This window comes from Colias eurytheme, chromosome 28, assembly GCF_061535395.1.
Source record: "Colias eurytheme isolate Ceu_HAF_F1 chromosome 28, ilColEury1 Martin Lab GWU primary, whole genome shotgun sequence".
In the NCBI taxonomy this organism is placed as follows: domain Eukaryota; kingdom Metazoa; phylum Arthropoda; class Insecta; order Lepidoptera; family Pieridae; genus Colias; species Colias eurytheme.
Window position 1 is genome coordinate 93,056 of NC_143007.1, and position 24,426 is coordinate 117,481.

General features: G+C 36.6%; 1 protein-coding gene across 4 annotated transcripts in view; it reads right to left on the bottom strand.

The window, feature by feature from the left end:
• LOC149896397 (uncharacterized) overlaps positions 1-24,426 on the bottom strand; it is a 58,562-nt gene that overhangs the window by 15,535 nt on the left and 18,601 nt on the right. For 3 of the 4 annotated variants that reach the window (XM_090117442.1, XM_090117441.1, XM_090117439.1), the window contains exon 2: positions 9,200-9,265. In XM_090117442.1, the coding sequence (XP_089973568.1) occupies positions 9,200-9,265 (66 nt within the window). Of the gene's footprint in view, positions 1-9,199; positions 9,266-9,619; positions 9,683-24,426 lie in introns of those variants that run through there. The other variant, XM_090117443.1, reaches the window with a different exon arrangement.

Below are 24,426 nucleotides of genomic sequence, written 5' to 3' on the forward strand. Positions count from 1 at the left end.
CAAACAATGCTTTCAGATTACACGTACCTATAAGTTACGGACTGTCTTGCTCTGCGTGAATTTGGACCTCATGCTCAAAGATTTCGCGAGCTGAGATGTTACCCAGGGTATCAGACTCTGCTATAAGTGTGTCTGATCCTGTGGACAGTTTATTGGAGCTTGCAATCAATGTATCAGAGCTATTCGGTCTGTCGAGGTGACTACTATCGAGTTCAACGTCTTCCGGCGGCGTCATGGCCTCTTCTTCAGTCATCAAACTAGTAGATATTTCAACTAACCCGTCATGACCCCGAGGTACTGGACGCAAGTTCTCGTGAGCATATTTAAAAGTACGATGCGAACCGGTTATGCTTTTCAACTCGTAACGGTCATTATCTAATACTGCGATTATTACATAAGGACCCCTAAACTTTCTATCTAGCTTGGTTTGGTTGCGTTCGCAATTTTTGATAAATACAAAATCGCCTTTAGAAAATGGATGGATAGTAGCTCGACCTTGGTTAAATCGAAAAGTATCGGATGCGGCTGCCCTTTGTATGTTAAGAGATGCATCTTGCCTAACTGACTCTACATGTATTCGTTGTTCTTGTTCCGAATCTGGACTTGAACACCTAATTCTCGACATACCTAGAGATTGAGAACGAATACCGAACATAAGTTCTGTTGGCGTAAATTTGGTGACTGTAGACCTAGTACTATTAAGCGCTAATTGCACATTTCCTAACTCGTCACGCCACGCTTTATTGGGATCGTTTTCTATAATCGTTAGCAAACTTTTCAAAGTGCGCATCACACGCTCTACTTGCCCGTTTGCCCTGCTGGAGCCGGTTGCTATAGAATGAAGCTTAATGTTATGTTCTAAACAAAACTTTTTAAAAGACTGGCTAATGTAACACCTGCCTTGATCGGCTATTATGCGCTTAGGCGCCCCAAAAAGGCAAACGGCATTTTTAACAGCTCGAATCGCACTAGTTGCGTCTAATGAACAAGTATGCTCTAATAACACGTATTTAGTGAACGCGTCAATAATTACTGAACAATATTCTTTACGGTCACTTTTTCCACTTAGTTTTCCAGTGAAGTCTATGTGGATCGTGTGCCACGGTACCGGAACCTTTGGAATTGAGTGTAGCTGGACAGACTGAGCACCTGAGGAACCTTTTGATGCCTTGCAAACAATGCAAGAGTCAATGAATTTTCTAACACACTTGGACATCTGAGGAAACCAGTACTGTTCGTACAGTTTGTCCAACGTTTTTTCACTACCCAGATGTTGTAACTCGTTATGAACGTGACTGATTAGAGTCCATATAAGGGAACGAGGAACGACTGGCAGCCACGATATAATCTTGTTTCTTACAACTTTCCTATAAAGAATGCCATCCCTGACGTCATATGTATGACCAACCGTTTCAGGAAAAGAGTTATTATTGTGCTTGATGATCAAGTCTTGGATCTCAGCATCACGTTTCTGTTCTACAGAAAGCCAGCCCTGATGTAATTCTACAAAATTTACTGTCTGAATTATAGGTTTTGAAGAAACTTGTGACTCAGGAACTAAGCTATTGGGGTCTGACAGGGGATTTCTAGAGAGATAATCTGCGTGTCCCATACCACGACCTTCGCGATATATGATATCGAAATCGTAGGCTTGTAAAAATGCCCACCAGCGATGAACACGTGGAGTTAGGTCAGTTTTAGATTTCGATGCCTTTAGTGAGTTACAGTCCGTAAAAACCTTGAAACGTCGGCCGTATAAATAATGCCGGAAGTGTTCTACCGCTCGTACAACTGCAAGCGTTTCCAGTTCGTACGAGTGGTAACGGGACTCTACTTCAGAGGTTCGTCGGCTAAAGTATTCTACAACATGAGGCAAGTCTTTCTTTTTTTGTATTAAGATCGCCCCATATCCCTCGGAGCTAGCGTCGCAATGTAATTCGACGGGTAAGTCCGGGTCAAAGATCATCAGAACTGGTTCGGAGGTAAGTATCTGTATAATGGTATTACGGATACTTTCATGTTTTTCTTCCCATTTTATAGGGCCTTTCAACTTTGTTAAGGGATACAACGGGCCAACAATGTTTGTAAAACCTGGGATAAATTTTCGGAAATACGACGCAAGGCCTAGAAATTGACGCACTTGTGTCGCAGTTTTCGGCTGGGGAGAGTTTTGTAACGCCTGTATCTTGCGTGAGTTTGGTCCCACCTGTCCACACTGAATAGAATAACCTAAGAAATCAATTTTTTTTTTCATAAATTGACATTTTTTAAAGTTTAAAGAGAAACCAGCGGAACAGAGAGCAGACAAGACCTCATCTAGACGTTTAAGACCCTCTGGTATATCAACAGAATAGCATAATACGTCATCCATGTAAATCAAAGGCTTATTTTGTAACTGATGGACAGCCTTTGTGATACAACGTTGATACACTGAAGGAGCATTACGTAAACCGAAGGGCATTGCAAGATATTCATACTGCCCTTCTGGTGTCACAAACGCTGTCTTTTCTACTGAGTCATGATGAATAGGGATCTGGTGAAACCCTGATGCCATATCCAGGGATGAGAAATAATGAGCACCACTGAGCTGATCTATTTGTTCCTCAATACGAGGAAGGGGATAGTGTTCGGGTCGTGTATTGGAGTTAAGCTCCCGGTAATCAACACACATTCTCTCGGTGTTATCTTTTTTCTTCACCAAGAGAATTGGACTCGCGAATGGGGATGAGCTTTCTTGAATTACACCTGCATCGAGGAGCTCTTGGACTTTTTCTCTTACTATTTTCTTTTCAATTGGGGCTAATCTATATGGACGTCGTTGAACGGTTTTATGTGGGTCTACTAAATCGATTTCTAACTCTCCTGTGTTAACGCGTCTACGAGGAATACTAGTGACGAAGCTGCTAGCATATTTGTTCAATAGTCTTATAAGGGCATCTCTATCATCACCTGTCAAATCCGTTTCTATCCGAGTAAAGTCTGGCTGGGTAGCAAATGACTCACAAACATTAACTTGTTCCTCAAAATGAAAAATCAAATTATCGCTATTAATTTTGACGTTGACACCGTTTTCTAAAACGTCCCTACCTATTATAACAGGTTCTGTAAGACATGAGTCTGGTACAACATGAAATGTCAAGAGTTTTATAAAGTTTCCAAGATTGACCTCACTCGAAATCTGTGACGTAGATTTTATTTCATCACCACCAATGCCCGTAAGATACACAAGATCATTGCGCACAGTACCTGACAATTTACTAGAATAGCTTTCTTTTATCAACGAGCAAGACGATCCGCTATCAAACAAAAAGGGGACTGACTCACCGGACGACGTCTTCAGGGTGCCCCTCGACAGCCGTTGTTCGCAGACATTGACCTCTTTTTTTGTTGTAGCTCCACCAACTCTTCCTTTTTCTCTACAATTTGTTGCTATATGTCCAGCTTGACCGCATATGTAGCAGGTTACGGTCGAAATTTTCTCGGGGGCACGTGTTGCAGTTGACGGGATTTGCTGTTTAGTCAACCCATCTTCTCGAAGACGCTTTCTACAATCGGCTTGACGGTGTCCGGAGATTCCACAAAAATGACATTTACCAGGAAATCTTGCATCTGCAATTCTAGGTCGCTTGAAATCAGGCTCTTGGATTTCAGTAACCTCCAATCTTCGCTTCAAAGAAATACCTCTTAATATTCTAAACAACTGAGATTTGGTAGTGGCAGTAAATGCGTTTAGCTCACGGCGTATAAAACCATCCTTCTTACATAAGACCGACATCACAAATCCAGTTATAACATCTTCTGGCAATCGGGTTTTCGGTATACTTTCGATCATATTCCATAAGCGCAGGGCAGCATCCGCTGCAGTTTCCTTTATTCCAATTTGGAAACGCAATATTTCATCAAAATAGTCTTGAAATAATTTTGGTTTACAAAATCTGGCCATTAAACTTTGTTTGACAGTCTCCCATGTCAACTCATTCAAATTTAATTTGGTCAAGCAAGAAGCTGCACGCCCTTTAAGTGCATTGGTAAGAGCCATAAGTAAATCTACGCCCTCTAAATTTTTATCCAGTATTATAAGCTCTGTAATCTTACACCAACCTTCTACATCCATGTCTATATCTTCCGGATTAAACTCTATAAGTTTCACTGCTTTAGACTGGTCACTATCACTTGCCACCGAAGGTTGCGTCGTTGCTAACATCCGAGTAAGTAAGACTTCCATATTGCTTAACAACTTCATGGCATTATTGTCATCAGGTGTTTGGTTTTCCTCGGTCGGTAGCGCGTGGCATCCCACTTCTGATATGGGCGGATGGCCACAATCATCAGAATCACCCATATCTTCAGTAAATTATAATGTTGAAGGAAAACAAATGAATCATGAAAGTCACATACAATAGTTATTTAATCGCACAAATCTATGCGCTAGTAACTAGGAAATCACTAAATCAATCGCTTTTAATTAGTTTTGAAACAACAATGCACAAGATTACTCGGAACAATAGCGATTCGTCGCAAACATGGTGCTCTAGCCGTTCTTCGTTTGTAACCAAGCAACGTCTTCAGCCGACCATCGACGCGACGCTCCGCTAGATAGACAGTTGTCAAATCTCGTTCCGATGTAATTCTCATCAGCCAGTAATACTTCTACCAGCCAGCAATACGCCTACATATATTTTCTTCTTCCAATTGACGATCTGGCCTGTCCTACACTTTGCATTATGAAAACTATTTTGAGTAATTCTAATCGTTTGGTGGTATAACATTATTCGTATTAATTACGTAATACGTTCAACAATCCTGTTATAATATAAGGGACCTCAATATAGTATAACATTATAAATATATCTACCCTCCAAACCTAATACCTAACTGTTTTACAATTTGCCAAATTGCATTCAACAAAAGCCTTGTCACAGTTACAAACATATGATTTTATCAATAGGTTCTTACCAAAACCAACAACACAATATGAGCAAAATCATATTGTACGGATACGAACTAATGATAGGCATGATTTGCAAGTTAGCACTTTCCACAACCACAGGTGAAAGCGTTTGCGGATACTCTGTGGTCAATACCATATTTTTTTAATGCACATTCAAAATACAAATATTTGTTGTTGACAAGGAACAGTTCTATGAACATCCTGTAAATGAAGGGCGTATAAGTCCATAATATTTTTTTATTTAAGAATATATGTATTTATTAATTAAACATTAAAATACGCAAACATTAATCATCATCAGCATTAAAAAGTATTTATACGAATAATAAAATATAATACATTCACATGTGTCTAACAAAATCTTCACAAAAAAATAACAATACAATATTTATCATCATTTAAAAACATCTCCATTCCCATAACAAACCAATACTATAATTCAATTATCCACACCAAGTCACTTGTAATCGCGCACGCACGCGCACGCACGATATTAACGCGGCGTTTCCTTAGACGTGCAAGGTCTCCACCAATCAGAGCGTGGCGCGCGATAATTGCCCAATCAGCGAGCAGCCGCGTTACGGATTGCCCAATAGCTGGGTCCACACCGGCCGATCCAGTGATCCCGCGATCCGCGATCCAGGATCGCGGAGCATGGATCGTGGATCATGTTAGGCCGATCCACTTTAAAAACTTGCGATCCAAAATATGCGCTCCAAGTGATCCTAAGGCGATCCGTGATTCAGCCAGTCTAACTCTTGTACGATATGGAGTCACACGTACAACGGCGGCGTCTTGCCGTTGCAGCAGTAACTTTTATTATACTGAAATGTTTGCGCAAAAAATAAAAAAAAAGAAATCGACGGTTTTGGGTGAAACAACTTTACAAAAATCGATTGGAATCTGGGACTCAGCTGTACGCAGAGTTAGTTTCAGATGAAGTGGAACACAATTTTGCAATAATGAATGCTATTCAATTTGAGATATTCGACTTTCTGAGATGTCCATGGTGAGGTGGATCGCGCGATCCAACACAACCGTCCACACCGCACGCATCACGCAACTGAGGCACCTTTGAAGCGGGTACAAAAACCGCCCGCTAACGGATCGCACGAGGTAGGGATCGCGCGCGGCAAAACGCGTGCATGGATCGCGCGCGGCACGTCCACACCGCCCGCATCTTTGGATCGCGCGCCTGCCGCGCGCGATCGGATCGCGGTGGATCGGCCGGTGTGGACCCAGCTATTCGCGACCGATCGACCGTTTACTGTTTTCCACTTTGAATTGGGATAGGGCGATCACGAACGAATGTTTACTTTAACAAACAGTAGCAGCTGAGCTGCGCGGTTTCAGAAAGCATGTATAACCCGAGCAGATAGAGAATAGATCTGAAGATGGCGACGGGTACTTATGGTAGGGTTGGCAAATTCAGTTCTCTAACATCGTATTTTTGGTTCATCCATTTGTTTTTAAAGTTTGTAACAAAAACTTAAAAAAATAATTAACAATCAAATGTAACGCAAACAATATAACAAACTAAACAAACACAACAATCAAAATAAGAATCACGTAAATCGGTTCAGAAACCTCGGCGTAATCGGTGCACATACATAAAAAAATATATACCGGTCCTTTTTTTAAGTCGGTTAATGAAGAACCTCCTCTTTTTTTTGAAGTCGGTTAAAAACTTAATTGTTTATTTTAAGACAATACTACATGTAAGCCGCCCGTGTATACGCTTCCTAAAATATATTAACAGGTAATGTTCGGAAGTAGGGAATGCAATCCGGATTACCCGAAATCCGATAAATCCGGATTTTGCTCGAATTTAAATAGGCTTTTAAATCCGGATTTAAAGAATGGAATCCGGATTTTTCGAACATATTAGCACAGTATTACAATATTTATAGGTTCTAATGTTTCTTGCGTTAGACGATAGATGGCACTGTAAGTGCATCCCGTTCCCGCGCAAGCAGTCGAATTTGGCGCGAATCGCGACACGTCGCGAAGCGGGCCTAGAAATAATACGTTTGAATTTAGATCTTATCACATTGCAATACTGTTGACTTTTGTTTACAACAATTTATCACCATTTGAAGCGTCGACTGGAACGTATTTCAGCTTACGCTGAGAAATAGAAGAAGTAATTTGTAAAACTGTGGACTTGGAAAGCCGAAATAATCTTCAAGTGTCTGAGTCTGAGGCTAATACAGTCGAATCGTCGACAACAACATCGAGACAACGCGAATTGACTGAATCTCAGCATCTTAGTTATAGAGACAAATTGGATCTGGAATTAACAAAAATAAAAATGATTGGAGTTGGGGAAGAAAATGTGCCCAGAAGGCAGCCAGAAACTGACATACTCAGCTTAGTGCGGGTAGAAATGGCATTATTTGAGGAAAGTGGTTCGCGAGGCCGATACTTGGAGGCCGCCTACAAACATCTTTTATGCATCCCACCAACAAGCGTTGAATCAGAGCGAGCTTTTTCCGCAGCAGGAATCATCTGTAACCGAATTCGCAGCCGGTTAAATGACACTACATTAGACGCATTGTCATTTTTGAGGTCTCATTTTATGTCTCAAAAACAAAAGTAATTTTAGATTATATTTTAGAGCTAGCGCGCACGAGCAACTTTGTCTCCGCAACTATTTTGTCTCCGCAACTATATTGTCTCTCCACCCATGGGCTAGTATGAAAGTGCGCGCACGTAGGAACGCAACTCCCCATACAATTGTTGGGAGAGACAAAATAGTTGCGGAGACAAAGTTGCTCGTGCGCGCTAGCTCTTAGTAATAATCTGTTTGCTCGTTGTGTTCATGAAAATTTGAATTTTGTTATTACTGATTTTGATAAAAATAAGATCTCTGATGGAAAGACTGTCATCATTACTAATAAAGAATGAAAAAGCAAAATAGGATTTTGCTTACTGATTTAGAAAATTGAAGCTGTTTCGTTTTATATGTTTGTATATGATGAAAACTCTGTTTGCAATTTATGTTGTTTCTATTATCTAAGAAAATATTAAATGTTTTGTTATAATGTTTATGTCTGATGGATGTGACAAGGAGTCTGCTTTATGTTTTTTCATTACCAAAGTGTAAAAGTTTTTATTTTATTAGAATTTTAGAGTTTGTCTAGTTAATTTCTAGGTATTGAAAAATATAAATACATTTGATTTAACTAAGATTCATGTTTTTTATTGATTTTACATAATAATAAACGTTTCAAACGGAAAAGTTAAATTTTTCATTAAAAATCCGCTAAATCCGGATTCTCCGGATTATTGTATAAATCCGTTTTTCAAAATCCGGATTTTGTAAAGTAAACGGATTTGCATTCCCTATTCGGAAGAAAGCCTTAATTTGTTTACTTTAAAACAACAAAACATTATGAAACATGTATTTAATTTGACGTTGATTATATGTTTATTTAACTGTGTACCATTGTGTACTGCTGAAAGTGCTGAACTAAAGAAATGTTTTATTTTTCATTATTTACACAAAGATTATTTACTAATTATACACATTTTTTAAAATAACTATGACCTGCTAACAAAACTCTGTGACACTTTTTGAAGAAACTTAATTCTGGCATTTATTGAGTCAACGCAACGCAACAGCCGGATTGAAATATTTATTTGTATTGAAATTCCGTTTTACATGAAATAATTGCTTATACAAACTATACTTATTAGCATACACCACGCCGGTTCCAAAATCAATAGCATCAAAGATTACAGCTACATAGACTCGGTGCATCAAGTCTATATCGTCTAGACGGCAGACGGGTCGCGACCGTACCCTTGCACCGTTATACCGTTGTACACATTTGAAGATATGTATCCACCTGCCGAACGTTACGGGCACTTGAAGGTATGTATCGAGATTCGAGACTGTCTGTATGTTGATCGATGGAAAGCAGAAAATATATAAAAGACGTCAGTAAATGCATCGTTGGCGTCTTAATCGAAAAAAATCTTTGGCTAGTCGTTGAACTAAGAATAAAGAACCCTTTACTGATAAAGGTATCGTGTATTGTGCAGTGCCGTCAGATATGAGGACACAAAATATAACTATGCATACCTTATTTAAATTTCCAAATAACTCTCAGTTATTTGAGCAAAATTCTATAACCTAACATCGAGCCCAACTCATAAGTAGGAACTACAGTACCAGTATCACTTTTAACAATTTCCATAAGTTCTAGGACAGACTGAACTTAATTAGCAAATTATGATACGTACCTAAATGCAAGCACCTCCACGTTGGGCATCCTCCTCAGCAGACTGACGTCGCCGAGCTCTGCACCCCTGGAACAATTCATAACATTTTAATATCAAAACTTATAATCTCCTAGAATTTTGCAATAAGATGTTCCATGAAGCATTAGAACTTAATTTACAACAGTTAAAGGGATTTATTATACAGTTCCTACTAGTTTTACCTAGGGATAAAACTTATCCTATGTTCTTTCTCAGGTCTAAGTTGTTTTTGCACTAAATTTCATCCAAAGCGGTTCAGCGGTTGAGATTTGAAGAAGAGACAGACAAACAGCAACAACTTTCGCATTTTTTATTAATTAGGATTGCGCAAGTGCAGTGTATAAGTGTGTATTAAATGTTCAAAAGTTTCAATAATACCTCAATATACGGTTGATCGATTACCTTCTAAAACACAAACAACACATTCATATACTCTCGTGCTTAAGACACAAGCACACACGAAAATTCGTTTCCAATAAGAAAACTAATCAATAACAAAAAATTTTAACTACACGATCGCGTTCACACAAACATCAGATAGAAGCTATTACGTATTCGTATCGAGTAGCGCTAAAACAAACAAACAAACAAGACGACTCCTCACGAGTTACGTGCGACGACATAACGCGCGCACGCGACTCTTACTGTGTAGGGTTGTTACTTTACAATTTTATTGATTAAATAAATAATAATAAAGAGAATAACTGAATATAAGCGCTCAACCAGATATGATCATTTTAAACTAAAGAACTAATAGCCACGTCTACAAATACAAAAACATGCAAATTTAAATAGAAGAATCCGACTGATCAAAAGTACATACATAATTATTACAATATATTAAGTATATATTCATATTGATCAATAAAACTAAAGTTTTAGAATATACTATTAAAATTACATTACAGGTAAATGTTAGATTTGAAAGTTGATGACTGAAAAATTACCTTGCCTGAAAAATATTTCAAAAAATTAGGAAATATTATTTCCTACAGTCTACTACTATCAACAAAAAATAACTCATGAATGGTAACCCTAACACAAAACTATACAATTCATTATTATTATATCAACTGAACTACACTTGAGTATCGCGTGACGATGACTGATCTTTCGAGTTACGTAGCTATATAGCCGATACTTTGGACATTTCACTCAAACAAAAGTATACAAACGCAAAGTATAACGAATTGTCCAACTCGCACGCAAAGCAATGTCGCATGATAAATAATTCCACGAGGAAATAAATGTGTATTGTCAATTGTCATATTGTGATCGGCTGTGGCGTAATGTTTGAGTGAATATGCTTACTAAAATAAATTTGATCACTTTTGGTCCAATAAATAGTTAAGTAATTTAAATAGGATACAGAAGGATGCCAGCTCACTGGTACATGTAGATCTAATACCTCAAGTTTTTAACGTTATGAAATTTACAACTATAATAGAATCTATATAATCTACTAGGATATATTCTAGTAGTGTGAAAGGCAAATATTATTACATCATCATCATTTAAATATACTACTTCCAAAAATTACCAATTTTAAAATTTCATAATGGCAGCCCTACCACGATTCGATATAATTCTCTGTTATTGTATCAAAACACTCAGAATCGCGTGATGAGACGTCATCTTGTATTTGAAAACAAGAGTATTCGATAACACTGGAATTTGCTAAAAATAATTGTTACGATCCAAACAACGCACCTTCATAAACTCAAAGGAAAATATTTCGTATGATATGCGTCATAAAGCTGGTTCTAAGGTGCACTTCTGGAATGATAATTTGAACATTTGATGTTTTAAGAGGTGTACATTGTTATAGCAATAACTGTATTACTATAATACATCTGAAAATAGTTTAAATCAATATGTATAATCAAAAAGAAAGACCTTAAAAAATATTTTCCTATGGGAATCTCTGTAGGTAATTCTTGTATGGCAAACAACAGCAATCAGCAATGCATATTAAAATAGATTTGAAACATAAATTTGCAAGAGACATCAAGAGAACATCCCATATTTGTATTTAATTATTTATATATCCACTTAACCAACTCACTTGTATATTAAATCACGAGATATCTCTCGTAAAGTTAAAACAAACAATTTTCTACCATGCTGCACCAAAAGGTAATCATAGTGTCGATAAACAACAACCAAAAGACCGCATACTTCAATAACCATAAACATTTTAACCCAACCCAAGAAACTTCACACCCAAAGAAGTTACTTCAAACAGAACCCACCCTCAATGCACTCATGATAATTACGTAGCCGCTATAGTACTTCAAAAGTCGGTGACGGCACCGCGTGACACGCCTTACCACATTACCATCGTTTAGTAAAAGCAATTGTACCTAATGAAACGTGCACCCCACCTTTTATTTTTCTAGGTGCTTGTTTTGCTCCCTAGAAGCGTATTTAATTCCAATTTTAAAAATAAATATTTTCAAAATATTCAAATTTCTAAAGATGTCTTCCTGTTGAATTTGATATTTTTTGTTTTATGGCATTTAAATGCTTTATAAATGTAAATTTATAAAGAATAGAAAAAATTCAATCACGGGATGACGATGATTTCCTGATTTAATGAAATTAGCAACACCTAAACGTCTTTGGTTAAAATTATTTCAACATTAAAAAAGGCATTGGGTTAATCATTATGCCTTACCTTCTCCAAACAGGAAATCTTATCTTTATTTGGACAAAAAATACCTTTAGAAACTAGGCCATGCTCAACAAAATTGTCCCAAACCCAAGCGAAGTTGCGACACCATTTCCGCACCTATCAAGCAATCCATACCTTCAACAATATTTACATATTCACGCCTAATCTGAACAGAGCCACCATCTGACGCAACGAATCAGTTAGATCCGCCAATCACTTTCCATTTCTGCGAACCGGTCCAGCCGAATTGACGAGATTCGTCTAACGAGCGTGACGACATCGTGACCTGTGGCACTGTTTGTCATTTGGATGAAAGTTAGTTTTGTGGCTTAAGTATGCCTATAGGTAATTATGCTTGTGGCGTCTATTGAAAATAATCACTACATAGCATAAAGAGAAACATATAGTTAGTACAGAGTGGCTTGCGATGCCTTTCCTATGTGCTTTTTAATGATGGAGTGATGTAAAATGAAGAATTATAGGCATATAACGTGCATTGCATGCGTAAAAAGCTGGGACGGTCGCGAATATACAATCAGTACAGCCTTCAATACCTATAAAACACGGGAGAATTAATAAAAAGGACAGTTTTGCAGCAATTACAGTTCTAGGTAACAATAACCATCATAGTGAAAAAACTATCACTAGTATGATCGATTGAGCTTCTAATAAGCTTCTTATAGGCATAGTTTTCTCACTTATAAGCATCAATAACTTGGCTGTGAAGAATATTATAATTAGATGCAGCAAACACATCACTAGAATTGCATATATCAATCTAATAATATAATTAACGAAGTATAATGCCAAGTGAGTTCGTTCAACTCTGATATTTAAGATTGCAGCGTCCATTCTAATTTTATTGGAAGGAAACTCACGGAGAACAGCAAGAGGAAACAATAAATATAAAAAATAACTTACTATAAATGCAATTTCTCAAATTTTGTATTAAATCGTTATTCACATGAGACTCTGTAAATCAACGATTTCGTTTTAAATAAAAAATTGCGACGGCGAAGGAATATAAGACAGAAGAGGAACGCACAAAGAAAAGGGCAAATTGGCATATACACAGACTATTTCTGGAATCGGCAAAGGATCAGCAATATACTGATCAAGGTCTTTGTAGCTAACAAATATTATGATGACGATGTTTTGATGATATTTCTAACCTTTGTAACCTGGCAAATCCTTCCTACTATCCTTCCAGTCTACTCTCCACACGACTTTTACAATCCACCAACCATCTCAATAACGTTATTTCTACAATACGTACCAATTGCTTCGTATCTATCCCTATTTATTCCGTATAATTCCTAAGGACCACACCACGGTTAATGGTACACAATAAGCGAGCACGTGGGCGCCGCACGCAACATTCAAACGTGATTCATCGACACATTCTTTTAACTGAATGTGACCAATTACAGAATACAGACTAGACCACTGTGCTTATGAATTTGGTACTTGATGATTAATTCTGACAAATATTGTTTACTATTGCCTGTATTAATCATTTGTACTGATCAGTGATTCCATATTGTCTACGTTCGCAGTGAATCTATCCATTTATATCAACATCAAAGAAATAGCATTGCTTTCAGAAAAATAAAATCAATCCTTCCGAAAGAAAGAAATTAAGACAAGATATAACGAATACTTTGAATCAGGGTCATCGTGAACATGTTAAATAGACAAATTACCTATCTATATCAAATATCCTCGCCTAGGCTACACGCACGTGCTCTCTGTTCAAAGTTGCTCAATGAATGCGTTTGAGTTATATTTCAGATAATATACGAGCGTAACTTAATGACAGAAAAAAATACATAATTTTTGGGCAAAAAAATAGAAACAGAAAGAGGAGCGATTATGTTTAGGTATACTGGCAACATTTGACTATTTCTGTACGGACACATAGTAAGTTCTTCTCCTTTACAGTGCCGGTTTCAGATTTGACGCTGCGTTTGAATGTACTCAATACTCATGTGATACAGAAAGGTACAGGTTTCACAGCATAGCTATTACATGTCGTAGCACATCTTATACCCACTATAAAGCTTAGTATCAGTGGAAACAGTCACATAGCTGCATAGCACATCTTGGTGGAAAAGCATCCTTAGCTACTCCACTAGACGTCAAGTTACATGAGCCAGTGACGTCACGAACTCTTTCCCGCCACGTGGCGAACCCGCAGTACTCGCTGGTGCAGTCACCTTGACACGCTCACATCTTGTTAGCGGAGCCCGGATTGACCTTTGCTAATGCAATTTCGCTTAGTTCGCGGTAAAACACATTTAATATTAATACGGATTCATTAATCAAATACTGGGAAAAGCGTACGACATTTCTTGGTTTACTTTACGCGGTTGAGCATTATACTAGTTCATACAGTAAGGAAATCTTGAGTAATTGCTGCAACTTCATTTAAAATATGTTTATTAAAATTCTAAGAATATTTAAAATACATTATTTATTAATTTGAACAGCTTGGTCATAAATTAAAACTAGATACACTACTACATACTACAAGATTCCAAATATACTTCCGACCTACTTAAAATATACCTATGAATACCAGGGGCGTGCACAGAGTTTTTCGACAGGGTAGGCAAAAATTTTGTAATGGTTGAACCATTACAAAATTTTCACAATAATAAAACCTGCTGTGTTTATTACGTTTTGCTATATGAATATTGAATGAATATCGGTTCACCGTTCATTCACAGAGAAACAAACACACGCTAGACCGAAGACCCGACACTTTTAAAATAGGAAATGAATTCACCTCTATCGCAGTTTTTTTTAATATTATACCTAACTTTATAGATTTTCTCAAATCATGATTTTAGTTGCTTAACACTAAATACTATTAAATAATGCATGAAAAATCAAACAAAGAAAAGTCAATTAATCCCACAGAGATTGTAAAGAAAATATGGGAATTGAACCCGCAACGCAAACAGCGTACATCCACTGCGCTACAGAGGCTGTCGCCTGTCGAGTGTCAAACTCAAACTCAAACTCAAACATTTATTTATTCAATTAGACTTCTTCTAGAAGCACTTTTGAAACGTCATTAGGTACATATTTTTAACATTTACCACCGATTCGGAAAGCAGTATCTACGGAGAAGAATCGACAAGAAACTCCATAGTTGCTCTTTTTAATCATGTCAGTTTTACAATTTTACAAATTACATATGTAATATCATTTGACAAAGAAAAACATGAACATATTTACCTTAAAATATATTTAATTATTTATTCAGCCGACATTAGAATGAAGAAGGTTCTTAATTCGACAGAACTATTTATATATTAAATCTACTCGTCTATCTTTCTGTAAAAATGTTTGTAGTATGGAATCATAGAAATTGGGAAGGCGTTTCATTTCAGTGAGAAGGTCTTTTTCTATAGAAATCATCGATAAATTAGTGAGGCGATCCTGACCTTGGGTATTTCTTAAATACGTGTGTATGCGTTTTAATGAAGAGAAAGATCTTTCGGTCGAGGCACTGCTTGCAGGAACTGTAACTATTAATTTAGCTAATCGTAGTACTTCTGGAAAAACGGTATTCAAATTATTATTGTAGAGATGTTCTATTATTTTGTAAATGCTGAGAGTTTGAAAATCTGCTGATTTATAAATACATTTTAACTCATTAACAAGACGGTCTATTTGAAAATTATATATTTTGTAAATTTGTACAAATTGCGCTACTAACTCTAACGGAAAATTATTACTGAAGTTATTAAAATTCTCGCATGATAAAAGAGAAAAATATTTTAGTTCTTTTAAATTTTTAAAACGGTCGCGGCATTCCTGGGATATGTTATCTATAATTTCAATAAAAATTCGCTTAAAATGCAGTTTCGGGTCCATCACATTACGCTTCCTCTTTGGTGGACCCGCAATTCTTTTAACCCCTTCAAAGATGGAATCAAACCTAGATCTATAAGATTGCAAAAATTTTTCAAATTCGTTAATTTTTTTTACGCAATATGTCACATCCGATGTCTTTTTTTGCATTATCTCATAAAGAACATCGGTTTGTGTAAATATTTCGTTAAAAATTGTCAGTAAGAACTGAAAGTCAAATTCTTTTAAATTATTTAAAAGATAAGAAACTTGAGTTAACGTCTCACCATCCCATGAGCTTTCGTTTTCTGCCATATCCTCAAACAAAAGAACTAATTGAGAAAAAGAATTGAAAATTACATTCACAGTTCGTGAATTGTAAGTCCAACGAGTGTCAGCAACGCGAGGTAATTTTTTCATATCAGCTATTTGATTATAGTGATTTTGTCTCTTTGTACTATTGTGAAAAAAGTTTGCTAATGTTTTGATGAGATGGAAAAAGCGTTTAGTTTCCGGAATACGTTCACAGGACTTAGAAAGAACTAAATTTAAAACATGAGCGGAGCACCACACATAGGTAGCAAGAGGACATTGCTGGCGTACTAAAGACTGTACGCCGTTCAGTTCAGATGACAACACAGCAGCACCATCATATGTCTGAGCAACCAATTTCGACATACAGTTAAAGTCCGATAAATTTTGCAATATAATTGTACTTATTGTTTTAGCGCTACGATCGGCACTTACGTCAATGTATTTAATGAATCTATCACACACTTCCGACTCATGAAAATAGCGCAACATTAACACAAGCTGCTCTTTTCCACTTGCGTCTGGTGTTTCGTCGACCATAACAGCAACAAAATCGGAGGCATCTAGTTGTCGTTTTATTTGTTCAGTAATAGCAGAACCTACACTGGAAATCAAATCATTTTGTATTCTATTGGATAAACCTGTGAAAGAGCTTGTGCAATTCTGTAAATGATTGTCTAACACTCCGTCATATTTTGCGAGCAAATCAACCATCTCTAAATAATTACCCTTATTCAAAGAGGACGCACATTCGTCGTGCCCACGAAAAGGGAGCTCTTGTTTTCCCAAAAAACAAACAACATCAATTAACCGTTGGAATATATTTCTATTTCTATCAACCTTTGCATTATGCCTATCAATATCTATTTTCATTTGTGAATTAATACAGGTCTCTATTCGGTTTTTACCAAATGTGTGATATTTAAGACAGGATTCTAAATGTTTTTCAGATTCTTGGTGTTTTTTTGCCGCCGTAGGAAAATTGTGAAGATCAATGTAGCCGGCATTGTTCCATACAGATTTTCCACTCGAAAACAAAAAACAAGGGAAACAAAATAAACGATTGCTGTGTATGCAGCCTGTAAGCCAAGGATAGGAAATATACTGTTTAGAATTAAATTTACGACTGACTTTACCTTTTTGCACCAAATTAATTAATTCTGGTGTAGGACGGCCTTTTTCAATCAAATCTCGTTTTTCGTTGAACGATAATTTCGAAAACACACCAGCTTTCAATTTCTCCAAACACACTTCACAAGTTTCACAATTAAAACTATTCATTGTTTTATTGATATTCACTTACAAAAATCAAAACAAAACAAACGAATAATTGCACTTCGAAACTCGATATGAAAAAAATTTTACGCGGCTAAATACGACAAGATAATACTACTATTTACGTAAACCTTTAGGCACTATAAAAATTTATACGAATTATCACGCTTTATAATTTGGTCGCATAACCAACATCGTATATTCAACTTCAGTTTAGACGTTAGATTCGGATTCGGTTCGTGTATCTTCGTAAAAAGACACTGCCTACCTTGTATGTTTGTGTGCGTTGTTTTAAAGCGTCAGTGTGCCGTGTTTATAGGCACGCACACATATAAAATATGCGTAGACACGCAAAGCACACATATAAAAACTTAGACATGAATAGTTTGTGTCTTTGCCGTCCCGTGACGTACTGAGTCCTGTGGCGGCGCTAGTGCAGCGCATGCATAGTGACTTGAGCGAGCGAGCGGTGTTATAGAAATTAGATAATTCATAATAATGCCACCAAAATACCGATAGATGGATCTGAAATATATTTGAAATATTTTGTTTCATACTACATGGCGTAGGTAATTAATAAAATATAATAACGCTGTGAATTTCATTTATGGATATTAATTATTAAATATTGATCATATTGGTATATTGATGTAAATGGTAGGGTAGGCAGTGTCTTTATGTCTTTATGGAATGCACGCCACTGATGAATACACAACACCGTCTAAAATTATAAATTAGGTTAACCTACAAACAACCTGCCAACAAAAAATCCAATTTCATTTCTATGTACCGCTTCTAACAAAGCGTGACAAAGCCCATTGAAACAGTGGAAAAAGAAAAGACAATTCAAATAAAACATTTGATAGATAAAGAACAATTCCAATAGACCTAATGATTATTATCTTTTACCTAAAAACACTAAACTCTCTTTTCAGAATCAGACAAATAAAAAAACATCATCAAAATCGAACCAGCCGTTCTGTGATAACAAACCCAAAAAAATACAGAGTTGAGAACGTCTCAAGTCTTGATGTCTCTTGAAAAGAAAATAAAATTCAAAATATTTAAAAAGACAATTCAACCAAACACATGCAGAGCTAGCCGTGAGTCGTGACTCAGGTTGGACCTATGTATTAGCAAACAAAATCGATGCCCCAGTGTGGTCATCCACTTGCAAGTTTTACAAGCGACTCACCAATATTAACAAGGTCACCCTAACAAAAGATAGGGTTGCCACCTGTACTATAATACTTATTATTTATAATCTATACTAATATTATAAAGCTTTTGTTTGTTTGTTTGAACGCTCTAATCTCGGGAACTACTGGTCCGATTTGAAAAAAATATTTCGGTGTTAGATAGCCCATTTATCGATGAAGGCTATAGGCTATATATCATCTCGCTTAGACCAACAGGAGCGAAGCAACAGGTAAAACCGCGGAGCACAGCTAGTATAAAATAAAGTCGATGCCGCTACCTGTCAGTCGGCGAAGCATTTTTGACGATTCAAAAGCGCTTCTAAACGAAGTATACTTGAGTAAATGAAGTTTTGAGTTCGTCCGTCTCTATGTATGCTTAAATCTTAAATCTTAACGGATCTTGATGAGGTTTTTTCAATAGATATAGAGAAGAAGGCTTTGATAAATGAAGCTAAATCTTATAACAAACAAGTAAAAATACTATTTTATCTTCAAAGAAGGTGGCAACCCTATTATGGCTGATAATAACAATGTTATTTAGCTGGAAAATTTAGTTACTTGTATGAATAATTTGTGTGGTGTTGTGTGTGTGGGATGGTTAGAAGATTATACAGTCTACAATGTCAGTTTAAAATTTTATAAATTTAGCTGATTCTGACTCATCGATAAAAGTAAACAGTTTAAATTGATCTCATGATTTATCTTTTAAATAATTGCTAAGATTATGAAAAATGTCTAAGAAAATTTTATTTATCGGAATTTAATTTTTGATCAAATTGTTATTTTTCGTTGTTCCCGTAAGATTTTTGTGGAAGAAAATGTTAATAAATGACGGTATTTATATATTATTTCATTTGATTACACATCTATCTACAAATAAATAAACTTATACAATTTTTGACGCGTTCCGAATCATGTTTTATAGAGAAGGTAGTATTCTTATTTACATGTTTAGCAACAAAATATATTCATATACACACATTATTACTGTAGTAGTGAAGTGAGTCACTTAGACAGGATTTAGACGACCTATTTATACACACACCTCCGCATTCCCTCTGGACATGCGCCAGAGCCGTTTGTGACCTGCGCTGCGTCACCGAGATACAAATTAGGTCTTTACAATGCGGATTTACTACCTAGTATTTAATAAGACAGAAAAATGCTACAAAAAGAAACAAATGGAAAAAATATACTAGTGACTAGTCAATTGCATATTGGACAAAAAAATTGCGTGAAGATTCAAGCTATTATACCAAAATGCAAAAACTAATATAACGACTTAATAATTCTTTCATGTAACACCAATCCACACTTGTCAGTTTTCAAATTTTAGTTAGCTAACAACTTTCTGATTATGAAATGATTTTTTATTTTCATTATTCATAAAATATTAATGCCACGTTATTATTGATTCATTTTAAACTCAAAAGAAACCCGCGTCGGTGCGAATAGAGAGCAGAGCAGAGAACAGACCTTCTTTTGACTTTCTCATCTATACCAACATTATAAAGCTGAATCTTTCAGAGTTGGATGGCACATTTATCAAAGAAGGCAATACAATAATATCACGCTTAGATCAACAGGAGCGGAGCAGTGCAGGTAAAACCAGGGCACTGCAGCTAGTTTACTATACATATTTGTATTAATTATTACATTACTACCACACACACGTAGCAACTACCCATACCCATCACCAACATTGATAACAAGGCCCTCAAAAGGTCATTAACACCACTTTATAACCTTCACGATAATCTCCACTAAATATAGATGATCAATCTTGCCCTATATTCTATCAATGATTGACGAGTACACGGCGCCAAGCGGGCTGGCCTGGAAGCGAGCCAAGCGAAAATATATTCAATCTATTCGACTCACAAGTTAACTAAAGTTAGCTTATTGTTGTATAATAATGACGGTTGGTATAACCGTAAAGGATTGCAGTTACATAAGGCGAGAATAATTTGGTGATATTTGTTTTGCGAATTGATCCTTATAAGAGTAAATCCCAGAGTATTGTTTGTCAACAATTGTTTGTGTAAAAACTAGCTGTGTCACCCGCATTGCTCCGCTCTTGTGTTACAAATCTTAAAATCATACATAGTACATTATTTTCCATAGACAAGGTTTTCTGTTATTTATAATCTACCGCCTGACAACTTAACCTCCCCTCCAGTCGGTTAGTTGTCAGTCGATCGCTCACATTTTTTGAAGAAACGATCAGCTAGCAATTGATCCTGAACAGCCGACCAGTGCGGTCAACAAGTCAGTGCCTTAGCCGTGCCTCATGCTTGTTTTAGGGTTATTTAAATCTATTATTTAAGATTGTGAAAGATTGCGAATATTATAGTAAAAAGTGAATGTAACAAGGAGGAATATTAAAATATCAATTGTGAAGAAGGCGTTTTATTCCACAACCCAACAGCTTCAGAAGTGGGATAACGATAACAAGATTGGTGATGGGCCGTGATTGGTCAAGGACTCCTTCACGCAGCCGAGACGGCAGTCGTGAGGGCAATGAACAGCGAAGCCGGCGTAGTAGAGAGCGCCGCAGTGAAAAGCGCTCAGACCGCCGCAGTCAGCGCCCAAGCCCGAACCGAAGTGCCAGTCACCGGAGCCGCCCTAACACTGAGCACCACCAAAGGAGTCCCGGTGAGCGACGTTCTAGGCGTAGTATTGAACGTCGCAGCCAACGATCAGGTGAACATCGAAGTCGTAGCCGCAGTCAGCTACGAAATCGCCACGATAGCAGAATTATGAATATTGATCGGGACCGTAGAAGTAGGAAACGTAGTAAGGACTGTTCTATTACAAGACCCCAAAAAGGTGATAAAAGCGATGTAACTAGTACTTTAATAGATTCATTTGTTGATGCGATTAAATCGATGAAATCTAGTTCTAGTGATAAATTTTCGTCTATTCACAATGTAATACCTGATTTTGATCCAATGGCAAAAGAACAGACTGTTAATGCGTGGTTATCGAAGGTTGAGGAATGTAAATTAATTTACGAATGGTCAGAAAAACAAGTCGTGCACTACGCTCTGCCTAAACTCTCGGGAATAGCTAAAACGTGGTACCAAAGTCTCCCCACTTTGCTGTATTCTTGGGAGGAATGGAAAGTTAAATTAATTGAAACTTTTCCATCTACCCAGAATTATGGTGAATTATTAACTGAAATGTTGAATAAAAAAACTACGGTTTAGTGAATCTCCCGAATTATATTATTACACTAAAATTAACTTACTAAACCGTTGCAACATATATGGCAAAAATGCAGTTGATTGTCTAATTTATGGAATTGAAGATAGGGGTATTAGACTAGGAGCTCAAGCGGCACAATTTTCTGAACCTGAACAGTTACTCAAATTTTTTAAAACTGTTAAACCAGGCGTTTCTAGGGATACCGAAAGATCAATTCGAGATAGGGATAAACGGCCGGTACCAAATAATTCAAATAGGGTCTTGAATAAGCCGAATAGATTCGAACCGGGTCGGATAACTTGTTTCAATTGTAACGAAGTAGGTCACCCCAGCTATAAATGCAATAAACCGTTATTAAAGTGTAGTCGTTGTAATTTATTAGGTCATTTGTCTAATGCGTGTTCTAAAATGGAACCCGCTCAAAAGCTAGATAAGGAAAAAACCGTGTTGAAAATCTCTAGTCAACAATCGGCGAGTATTTACACTTTTCCTATACGTATTAACGGGGTAAATGTCCAATGTCATTTAGATTTAGGAAGCGAATGTACTCTAATTCGGTTGACGGACGCCCTAAATCTAGGGTTCAATTGGACCACAAATGATTTACCCTTACTAAAAGGCCTAGGCAATATACCGTACCAGCCTATCGGTAAGTCGTTAGTTAATATTGAGGTACAAGGAATTACTGAAAAGGATATAGAAATATTAGTTATTAATGATAACCTCATTAACTATCCAGTGCTTCTAGGGCATTCATTTTCAGAACGGCCGGGTATTAAAATTACTAAAACCGTAGATAAACTGGAGATTTGTAAGACCCAAAACGCTAAAATACACTTGTTATGTAGGGAGCAAACTTATATTAACCCTGAGGCAATACAAACTGTCGCAGTATTAGCAAAACCTGAACTTTCTTGTACTGTATATGTTAGAGGTGGTATGCGGGGACAAAATGGTTCTGAATTCTATTTGTTTCCGGGAGAATATGAATTAAAAGATGGATTAGGCTGTCTTCTTATCTTAAATCCTAGAACTAAGGGTTTAATTCTAGAACGTGAACAGTTGCTGATACGCAGTATGGTAATGAGTAATGATTGTAAATATGTAAATAACGTTAATTTCACTGACAGGAATGATATATCTGAGCCTGTTATAGGGGATAATCTTAGCGAATTAGAAAAACAAATGGTGAAGGACTTGCTCGCAAGGTATATTAAGTGAAGTAATTTCGGATGTAGGACATGGAATAGTAGACGGTAAGATTGACGATATTAGATTAGATGCACGCTGCCTGATGCAACAGCAAGCGAAGGTCAGTGAAGAACGGTATAATAGAAAAAGAAAAGCGGCAAAAGTATATAAAGTAGGTGATCTAGTGCGAATTTTGAGAGCAGTTGCATCTGGTAGCGGGCAGTCTAAAAAGTTGGAACCCAAACTACAGGGACCGTACCGCGTAATTAAAGTTTTACCAAACGACCGTTATGTGGTAGAGGATACCCCTTTATCTCGAAAAGGTAGGCGGTACGAAGCTGTCGTGGCAGCCGACAAAATGCACCCTTGGTTAAATTTTAAATCGATGTCTGATAGCGATAATGACGGTGATGATAGTTGTTCTGATGCCATTGAGAATCAAAATAATTAAATTTTATACATACACATTAGGTAGTTTAAAGTTCTTTATGTATGTTGTAATACACATCCTTCTATAAATGACGAGTCAAGTCTACGTGTTTGTTATGAACGAAGAATGATCGACGTTTATAACAAACACATGGAATTTGAAATAGCTTGCATATTGTGGGCATGCCGGGCACAATATGCCGCCCAACGAGAACCAAAATGCAGTATATGTGTGAACAGTGAGTACCGAGTGATTTTGTATGATTATTATGGGTATGCCGGGCACAATGATGTGCCGCCCAAAACGAATAGCTTACATACTGTGGGCATGCCGGGCATGATGTGCCGCCCAAAGAGTAACAATATGCAGTCTATGTGCAAGCAATGAGTACTGAGTGATTTTTATTACTGTTGAGGGCATGCTGGGTACAATGATGTGCCGCCCAAAGAGTAATAATATGCAGTCTATGTGCAAGCAGTGAGTTCTGAGTGATTTTGATTACTGTTGAGGGCATGCTGGGTACAATGGTGTGCCGCCCATAAGAAAGCAACAATTATTATTGTACATTGTTATTTTTGTGATCTAATTATTGTCAAATTTAAATGTATGAGATAGTATTATGTAATTTAAATATAACATTATGATTGTATTGCAATACCTTCATAAGGTCACTAATATGTAAAAATGTATTGGTGAGCAATAAATTATTTGAATTTGAATTAGTCCTAATCAAACGGATAGAGAAGTGAGTTTTTGTTATACAAATGTTTGTAGCGATTGTCGAAGTAGTTCCAATAGAGATATATATATTTATTTATTTTCTTTTTTTTTTTTTTTCGAAATTTGTAAATCTTATTCTAGGCTTGTTTCCTTGTGTAATTTTGATTATTTGTAAAAGCTAATCATACCAATTCAAACTTCGGGAACTAGTTGTAAATACATATTATTATAAGTATTTGTTTCAATTTCATGTAAGTATGGTTGCATTTTGTTTTCCATATTTTAACATTTTATTTTTGTTTAAATTTAATTTAAGCCAACGAAGGCACTCGTTGAAGAT